The sequence below is a fragment of the Mustela nivalis genome, assembly GCF_964662115.1.
Source record: "Mustela nivalis genome assembly, chromosome: 17".
Lineage (NCBI taxonomy): Eukaryota > Metazoa > Chordata > Mammalia > Carnivora > Mustelidae > Mustela > Mustela nivalis.
In genome coordinates, this window is record NC_139036.1 from 44,649,387 (window position 1) to 44,658,880 (window position 9,494).

General features: G+C 57.2%; 1 protein-coding gene across 1 annotated transcript; it reads right to left on the reverse strand.

Annotated features, from left to right (window-relative positions):
• Nucleotides 1–2,443: 2,443 nt before the first annotated feature.
• On the reverse strand, nt 2,444–9,240 carry C1QL1 (complement C1q like 1). The gene is made up of 2 exons (XM_082708348.1): nt 8,538–9,240; nt 2,444–3,124 (listed from the first exon to the last, which is right to left on the reverse strand). Exons 1-2 carry the CDS (start codon nt 9,132–9,134, stop codon nt 2,945–2,947), a joined length of 777 nt encoding a protein of 258 aa, XP_082564474.1. The 5' UTR covers nt 9,135–9,240; the 3' UTR covers nt 2,444–2,944.
• Nucleotides 9,241–9,494: the final 254 nt, after the last annotated feature.

Sequence of the window (9,494 nt, forward strand, 5' to 3'; positions counted from 1 at the left end):
GAAACCCCCCCCCCCCAATCCTGGTCTTAGTGAAGATACACACCTTACCCTCTACTTGTTCAAAAACACTGTCTTTAAGGACCCCCAGTCTGATGGAGGACACAGAGATCTTGCCTTCAGGAAGCTTCTCATTTCTGACGGTGAAGACACAGTCCTTGTCCTCGGGTATCTCAAGTCTGAGAGGAAACAAAACAAAACAGACTTTGCCCTTGGGGATGCCCTGTCTGATGGGGGAGACACTTTCCTAATGGTTCCCCTGTGGTTGAGATGTTGCCTGAGTGACTTTGGGTATTCCAGGTGCCCTGCAAAGGAAAAGAAGCACTTGGCTTCCGTCCAGTCCTTGTTATGCCACACACTTGCTGCATGACCATGGGCAAGTCACAGATTTTCATCGGACTGTGATTTTCTCATCTGCAAAATGGAGATATGAGGCCCATCTCTCAAAATGACATGAGGATCTTCTGGTCACCAGAAATCAAAGCAAACAAGCCAGCCAGGCACTCCCTACAGAAATGATTAACACGCTTTTTACTGTAGCAGAGGTCCCAGACCAGTCCTTGTTGTCTCTGGGGAGGGGTGGGGAGCCCTCCCAGGCATGTGGCTGTGTGATTCCAGGCCAATGTGGCCATTAAAGAATCACAGGGGGCTGTGGGTGGCACTGGGGGCAGGGGGAAGCGCCTTCTAATCTAATCACTTTTCCCGAGGAGACTCTCATTCCAGCCAGACCTGCCAGGGGTTTTATTGGGTTTGTGGGGACCCGCGGATTTCAATCTCCAGACCCCACAGGGAAGGAACAAGCATTAAGCTAATTTTATTAAATGGCCACAGCTGGCAGTAGGGGGAAGTAGGGGAGAGAAGGCAGAATAAAGAAAGTCATTCAAGACTGCCAGCCATGACAAGGGTCCATACATGGGGCCTCACTGGGAAAAAGGCCACCCCTCCTTCCTGTCTCTCCAGCTGAGCCGGCTGGGGGAGGGGAGGCCAGATGGGACTTTTCCTCAATATAGAGCCTTGGGACTCTCCAAGAGGCTCACCCCAGGATTGCTGCCCAGCACAGATGCCTGTAAGTACACCAAGCTTCTGTAGGGCGGGGGTGGGAGTGGAAGGGCTGGGCCCAGCAGGGACAGAGCTGCCTCAAAGCCATTCTTCTCCAATTCTGCTTTAAGTATCCCAAACCTTTATGAAGTATGGCATCCCGACGAAGAGCAAGGCCTTTGGTTCAAATACTGACATTGGCCTTTTCCTAGCTCTGTGACCCTGGCAAGTTATTAACCTCTGTCAGTTTCCCGATCTGAAATGGGTAAGATAACAGTGCCCATGTCATTGGACATGGGAGCATTTCCTGCCAGTCCACCCCCCCCACCTACATATCTATGAGATAGTATCCATAAGGTTCTCATGTGGTACCTGACATGGACTGGGTACTCTCTAAATCTTAGCTCTTCTTTTTTTTTTTTTAAACAGTTATTCATTTATTTGAGTGAGAGAGCACGCATGAGCCAGAGTGGGGGAGGGAGAAGCAAGGGGAGGGGGAGAAGAGAATCCCAAGTAGCCTCCGTGCCCAGGGCTCAATGTGGGGCTCGATCCCAGGACCCCGAGATCATGACCTGAGCTGAAACCAAGAGTCCGGTGCTTAACCGACTATGTCCCCCAGGTGTCCCTGAGTATCAGTTATTATTATTTAGCAATGTCCTAATGCCAACTGTTGTGGGTCCCAGTTATAGGAGGGGAAGTCGGCTGGGGCAAGACAAGGAGAACTCGGTGTGTTGTCTGGAGCCGGGCTTCTGGGATTCAAGTGTAGTCACAGAACTTAGTGACTATGTCACATGAAGCAAGATATTTGACCTCCCTGGAAGAAGAACAAAATCTACTCACCCAGCCTCTCAGGGCTCTCGGGATGGTTGAGTGAGACGCCATTACTGGAAGTGCTGTGCGAGCTTTCAGTGACGTAGAAATAATAAAAGCTGCATTTATTGGACACAGACATGATACCTCTTGAATCCTCCTCAGTCACACAAGGTGAGTCTTGTCATTTAAATTTTATGAGAAAACTGAGGCCCAGAGGTGAAGCGCCTGGGCCAAAGTCAACCAGTTTTTGGTGCAAAGTGTGTTCCTGTCATTGCTGTCACTAACCCAGAACTGAAAGAGGAGGGACTTGCCCAAGATCACAGACAGTGGTACCGGACTGAGAACCGGGGTGTCCCAGTTGAGACCTTGCTGATGGCGCTTTCAAGGACAAACAAATGGAACTTTTCTGCCATGGAAGGTGATGATGGAACTGGGCTGCTTCCCATTTCTGCTACCCAGGCTGGAGCAGCTCAGATTCTAGCACCTGGCTGCCCCCAGATCCATGGGAAACTTCCATCAGACCCCTTTCCTTTCTGCAAGAGGGCAGGGTTTGTGGTCCCCTCCTGCAACTCCTCTCCAGGGCACAGACGCAAAGCCAGCGGGGTGGAAGTGTTTTTATTAGAGCTTTGGTCAGACGGGGCGCAGCCGGGCTGGGGCTTTAGCAGGTGCTGGGACGCAATCCGGCCCCAACCCACCCCTCTCCCAGGAGGCACCACCCCGGAGGGCAGCTCATCCGAGCACGGGAAGGGTCCCCGCCGAGACCTGTCCCCACTCTGGGGCCGGCTGGCGAGCAGGGTGGGCCATAAAGAGTCCTATAGTACAAATGTACAGCGCGAGCCGGGGCGAGGGCTGTAGACACCGCCTCCGGCGGACCGGGACGGGGCGCGCTCTGGACCCGGCTCTGCGGCGAGCCCGCAGGAGAGCCTAGCCTTCGGCCGGGGCGGTGGTGAGGGCGGGCCGGGGGGCGTCATAGCCGGGATGGGCCGGCAGCCGGGGCTGGGCAGAGAGGGGTTGGGTGGTCCTCAGCCAGCCGGGAGGGGAGTCCCGGGCAGGGGTGTGGGCGGACGGACACGGGACCGAGAGGGGCGCGGGGAGCTCAGTCGGAGTAGATGATGAAGCCCGAGAATGTGCTGTATTTGTTGCTGTTGCCGCCGTGCGCTTTGCCTCCGTCCAGCTTGATGAAGACCTCGTCGCCCGCGTCCAGGTGCAGGATCACGCTGTTGCTGGCGTAGTCGTAGTTCTGGTCTGCGTCCTGGGCTATGGCGCTGGCCCGCACCTGCGGGGGGGCGGTTAGGGGTGGCGTGTGTGAGAGGGTAGGGGGGAGGAGGGAGAGAAGTAGGGTCGGGGAGGGAGGGGCACTGTCAGAGGTACGGCAGCCACGGGAGGGTGGGGGCAGCGGATCTTGGAGGCCCTCAAAGTCCCGCCTTCAGCTCTCAACCGGCTTCGCCCCCCTAATGCTAACTGCGTGTTTTGGTACCGGGTTCTATCGAGAGGAGCCCAGGATTTCTAGGGCTGGTGTCATCTGGATCTGAATTAGGAATCGAGGTGGAGTTGGCCTCCTTAATGCCTCTAGGTCTTTCCCTTTGGCCTGCTGAGGCCCTCAACAATGCCTCCAGGATGTCCCAGCCTGGACCACCCTCCTTGCAAAGAGGAATTCTCTGGAATACTAGCTGATGGAGGACCGTCACCCCTTCTCTCCTTATCATTCCTTCCTCTCTGCTTTAACTGTAGCAATAATGCCTTACTTTTCAGCCATACCCACCTGTGCTTGCATCAGTGGATGGACACAAGGGTGCTCCTTGGCCCCAAAGGCCAGGTGGCTAGACAAACGCTAGGCTGCTACTAAGCAACCACCCTAGCACCAGAACCCAATCTTTCAACTCTTGTCCGTAGTTCATTCTGGAGTCTTTCACAGTGGAGCAGTGAGAGGGAAGTCCTGGTAATTACTTCCCCTCCCAAGGCTCAGTTTGAGCCTGCATCCTGGTCTCCAAAGAGCTATTGCTACATAGCCCTAGACTATTACCACCACCACCACTCCACCGACAGAGGACTTCTGGCTCCTCTTATCTCTCACCCCAGGGTGGTAGAAAGGAAGTAGGTGGGAAGAAGAGACATCCAGGTTTTACATCTTTCTGTGACCCTCAGTCTGATCTGATATCCTTGATGTCCTTGTTTTGGTGGGGGAGGGAGGGACAGGCAGGACAGTGAACAAGAGAGCCCCAGCCTTTGGGTGTGAAGCCTGCTGTCACTCTTGGGGGCTCTAACTATAATCATAAGATATCGAGGGTGGGCGGTGGCGGTGAGCAAATTCCCTCAAGGCATGCCTCTTCCACAACTGAGGCAACCCAAGGCCTGAGCCATAGGATCTGGGGCCTCTCCAGGATATCCTGGGTGGAGAACGGGAAGAGAGGGGCCATCTCCAAGGTGCAGGCTTGTGTTGAGGGGTTCCCTCAGCCCGGCTCCTCAACAGCCCCTCTCCACCCTGCCCCTACCGTGAAGGCAGCTCTCCCCCAAGGGCTGAGAGTCTGGCCTGGCCACAGGCAAATAAGGGGAAGGGCCCCATCTCCTTCCTGGGCGGGCGGCAGAATTGCCAGGTCCGCTGGGCCACAGTTGCTGACTCAGCAATATGTCCGCAACAGGAGGACTCCATGCATTTGCATGCGGTCTGCCATTTAAAGTCCAGATCCTTCCAGCCCCTTCCCTCCTCTCAGGGAAGGCACTGTTTGGGGGGCACTCAGCTAGGAAAGCTCGCAATTCAGCCAAAGGGAGAGAAAATCAAACAAGGGGAAGGCGCTGTCTGTCTAGAAGTTCAGTTTTTCTGTTTAGAAAATGGATAAGAAGATCCCGCCTCACCACTGCAACCTTTATAAAAGCCTTTGGTGGTGAAGAAAAAAATTTTAATCTTGATGGGGCTTTTGTGCTACTAGGCAAGTGCTCAAAGCAAGCAGCCAACTTCTGTATTGTTCCCTGGGCCCTAATCCTCATAGTATTTATTATTACACATGCATTTCATTATCTTTGCTAATAAATTACTACTAATAACAATTATTTTTATTACCCAGATTAATTTAGCCTTAACTCATTAAAACAATGTGCTTCTTAATAGCCAAATCCATCAGAATAGAGTCATCTGTCATCGGGGTTCTCCTGGTGATGTGACAGGCATCAGAACAGTTACGCTTATGTTTATTATTTATTCATCACCATGATTGTTGCTGTGATTATCCTAATTATCCATGGAGGCAGGGAGAATTTATGCCCCTCCATCCTTAGACGGTGGGGGATCCAGGAACAGAACCCAGGGGTCCTGATTCTCTGCCTGCGACTGGAAACGGTGGAGGCATCCAACTCCTCCTGGGGGCCAAGGGGAAATTTGGGGACTGGAGGTTGCTATGGAAGCAGGAAAGCAAGTCTGGGACTTGTCACGAGGGGGTGCTGTAGAATCACCTCTGTGAGTGCTTCCCGAAGGGAAACTGAGGCAGTAGTCTGACCAGGGCCCTGGCAGGAGGAGGGGGAGAACCCAGAAAGCATGCCCCTGCCCCCGGGTCATGCTGCGGTGTCAGAGGTGCAGGAAGGGCTCCCACAGGCAGCCCACCGGGCTTGCTGGAGACATGTGCTGCCACGCACTGACAGGGTCCCTACTGTGCTAGGCACAGAGGTCTGCACCGTGAAAGGTATTCAAGGCTAGAAAAGGACAGCAGGAGCCCCTCTCCCACTGTTGGGCTCCAGTGAGGCCTTTCCACGGGAGTCTTCAACTGCTACACTACGCCCCCCAGGCTCTGTCTGAGCCCTTCCCCATTTGTAATACACACATCTTCCCAAAGCCCCTGCCCTGGACGGTTTGCACCCTGGCCATGGGCCCTGGCCCATTCCCACACAGTCCACTCTCCCAGCCCAGTTTATTAGTTTCCTATCTTCCCTGACCCATCTGAACCGGGGACCCTTGAGGCAGCTGCGGGGAGCTTACCTCACTCAGGTAACCCCCAACTTAGAGCCCCTTCCTGGGGCTCCTCAAATCCCATGTCCTAATGACCAGGGCTTGGTGCTATCAGGCTGTGCAGTGGTGACTCAGGCTTCCCTTAGGGAGAGGGACTGGTGGCAAGGATGAGGGAGGCAGGGGGCCTTGTACCAGGCAGGAAGGTAGTGTCCCCTCCCCCTGTCTTGCCAGGGAACAATTTCAGCTCAGCTTCCTTGAGGAAATTCTGGAAGCTTTTCTGCAGGCGGGGAGCCAGAAAGGAAAAGCACAGAGCCCAGCATTGCCTCTGGTCTTGAAGTCAATTGAGGCAGAAGCCCCTCTGTTCTGTTCCCATCCATTGCCTAGGGCCGTGCTTCTTTCTCTGCTCACTTGAATGTCCTCTTCTACCTCTAAGGCGGACTTTTCCTACACTTGATCTTCTTATTTTCTCTCTAGACATGTCTCCTTATCTTGGGGACTGCCCCAGGTTTGCCGTCTTCTCCCTTGACCAGGTTGGTCTGAGTTGGGGCAGGGCCCACTGAATTATTCCCTCCAGCTAACACGTTTGGGGACAGGAGTCGCCAGCTGGGCTCCTAGTCCTCCTTTAACACACTAATTGCTGGGGTGTGTTGTCGTGTGGTTGCCACTATGCTCCCTGCACAGACCGCGAGGTCCCAGAGGGCAGGTGGAGCTGCCCCCTGGCTACCTAGCTCTGAACCTGGCACCCAGTAGGGTTCAAAATGAATATGGGGGATGACTCGAGAGATTGAATGAGTCTCTTGAGCTATCTGGAAAGACAAGTCACAAAGGATGTAGGGGAAAGGGGGTGTAGACCCTCTTTCTTGTGTGTGGAGGGGATGGTTTGAGTAACTGTTAAAATGCTGGGTCTGTGAAACCGTTAAAAACTAGTAGGAAAAAGCCACCTGCTTTTTCCTACTAGCCTGGGGTCCCATCTCCCATGAGCACCTCCTTGTAAGGCTCTGCGAATGCCTTGCCCCTACTGACAGGGAAAGGAGAGCCTTTGAGACAGTTTCACCTCCCAGTGACTAAAGCAAGGGCCCCTGTCCAAGGACACATCACCTGCAGGGCAACCTCTTGCCTCATCTCTAGGGCCCTGCTGCAACCTTCCCAGGTCGCGCAAGGTCTAGGGCCCACTGGGGGTCTGGTGACCAGCTCCCTCTCCAGGCAAAATGGGCCCTCAGTCCCCTGAAACCTCAGCTCGGGGCCAGCCCAAACTTTCTTTGGGAAAGGAAGACATTCCATTGATGAAGGTGACATTGCTGCATCCCTTATAGGTGATTAATAAGGGGAATCATGGGGCTGTCTGCTGAGTGAGCCCTCACTGGACACTGAGGCCTCCCATTGGGTCAGGAACCAAGGACAAAGAGGAGAGATGCAGGAAGCCTGACAGACACAAGTGGGAGAGAGACACTCAAGGAATAAAGAGGGGTGTGAAGCCCAGGGAAAGAGCCAGAAACCCCAGAGAGGCAGATAGGACTGGCGGACACAGGAGAGAGCCAGGGACGAGAGAGTAGGCAAAGAGGCAGGCAGGAGAAAAAGAAGAGGGGGTAGACTTACAGGTGCCTTGTAATCGTTGTGCTGACTCCCATGCCTGTCCTTTCCCCAACCCCCAAGCCAGGCTCTGCCTCAGGGTAATACTGCAGTGGGAAGGGTTCCAATAGGGTCTTGGGTCCCAGGCGTGGGAGATTCCTTCCCAACTCCCACCTCCTAGCTTTACTCCAGACCTTTGCCAGTCTCCTTCTTCCACAGGAATGCTCTGCCTCACCCTCCCACCCCACCCCATCCCCAAGAGCGGGGAGTGCCCTAGGCCACCGTGGTCTAGGAGCTCTGGAAAGGGAGGGTGTATCAAAAGGGAAGGCAGCTGGGCAAAATTGTCACCCTGGGGCAGGGTTAGGTCGAGGTTGGTCCTGGAGGCGGGGGAGGCAGCAGTTTCTGAGAGCGCCATGCACTACCTCCCCAGTTCCCCGATCTGAGTGCAGGCTTGAGTCTCTGAGATGGGGATAGGGGACGAAGAGGATCCCCAGACACTCCTGGAGTCAGGAGCTGCAGCTGCATGATCCAGGGAGGGGGAGTTTCCACCTCTTTGCCCCGCCTCAGGAGGAAAAACTTTTCCCCCCAGGCTGCTTTCTTATGCCTGCCCCTCTAATGCAGCGGGCAGCCACTGGGATGTCCCCGGGTTTTGCAAGGGTGTCGATTGGCCCAGGGGTCCCTTCTCAGGGTCAGAGGCTGTATTGCAGCTAAGGCTTTGCGCCCCTGGCTCCCTTTGCCTCTGTGACCAAAACGTCTTGCTTTCTCGGCTTGCGCGCCTAGCGGTGCGCCTGGACGCCCGCGGGCGCCAGAGGCTGCCTTTCCTCAGAGCCCATCTTTGCCCTCCCCTAATCGCCCGCTGGTATCAACCACAGTCCCAGCTCCCAGATAGCGCATCCCAAGGGCCAAGCCCCCAAGCACCAGTCCGCGCCCCTGGGAGAGCTGCGCCCTCGTTATTTGGTTTTATCTCCCGCATTTCCATGCTGCGCGCGGGTGCCCAGCAGCGTCTGCCTTGCAGCCAGTGCCCAGGAGCCGAGGAGTTAGTGCCAACCGGTCCACCATTCCCGCATGTGATGCCTAAGCCGGGCCGCTGTAGGGTCTCCACCTGTGCCCGCTGGTACCCATACGTCCCGGGCTCCCTGGGTGCCCTGCCCCCAGGCCAGCCCCATGCCCCCGCCGGGCCCACCTGGCCGTTCTTGCAGAGGTCCGCCCACATACTGGTGCCGTCGCCGCCGCGCATGAGGACGTGGTAGGTGAAAAAGTAGGTGCCGGGAATGTTGCACGTAAACTTGCCGCTGGTCGCATCGTAGTTGTTGCCTAGGTTGGTGACCACGTCGTCGAACTTGAGCACCTCGTAACCCTCGTGAGGGTTCTTGAGGCCAGCGTAAAAGGCCACGCGTGGCACCGTGGTGTAGGTGGCCGTGCTGATGGCGCCACTGCCTCCTGCACCCGGCAACCCGGGAGGGCCGGTCTTGCCCGGCTCACCCTTCTCCCCTGGTGGCCCCACAGGACCCGGAGGACCTGGGTCCCCAGGGGGCCCGGGGGGGCCCGGCTTGCCTGTGCGGCCCGGCTTCCCCTGGGGGCCCTGCACCAGCGTGGAAGGCGGGGGCGCGCCGCTCTGCTCGCTCAGGGCGTCGCCGCCGTCGGGCCGCGCGCCGGCGCCGGGGCCCCGCGCGGGGTAGGGGTCGCATACCATGCGGCAGGTGCCCAGCATCTCATAGTGGCCGTCCGGGCCGCCCGAGCTCACCAGCACGGGGATGAGCACCACCAGCACCAGCAGCATCACCACGCCCGCAGCGGCCGCCAGCAGCGTTTTCCGGCCGGCGCGGAGCCTGGGGAGCGCCGGGCCGCCCGGCCGCGCCGTCGGGGCAATGGTGCCGGCGGGCGGGGGGCGCGGGCAGGGCGCCCGCGCTCAAGGGCGGTCCGGCGGGGCTGCGGGCATGGGGCCGGGCCCGGAGCGCCGCGCTGCGCTGGATGCGCCGCCGAGCCCAGCCGCCGGCTCCTGCCTCGCGCCTCCCTCCCGCTGCGCGGCCGGACTGAGAGCCGCTGCTGCCGCGTCCTGCCCGGCTCCTCCCGCCTCCTAGCTCCCGAGCCACCGCCCCCTCCGCCCCGCCCCGCCCCACCAGCTTCGCGCGGCTCGGCG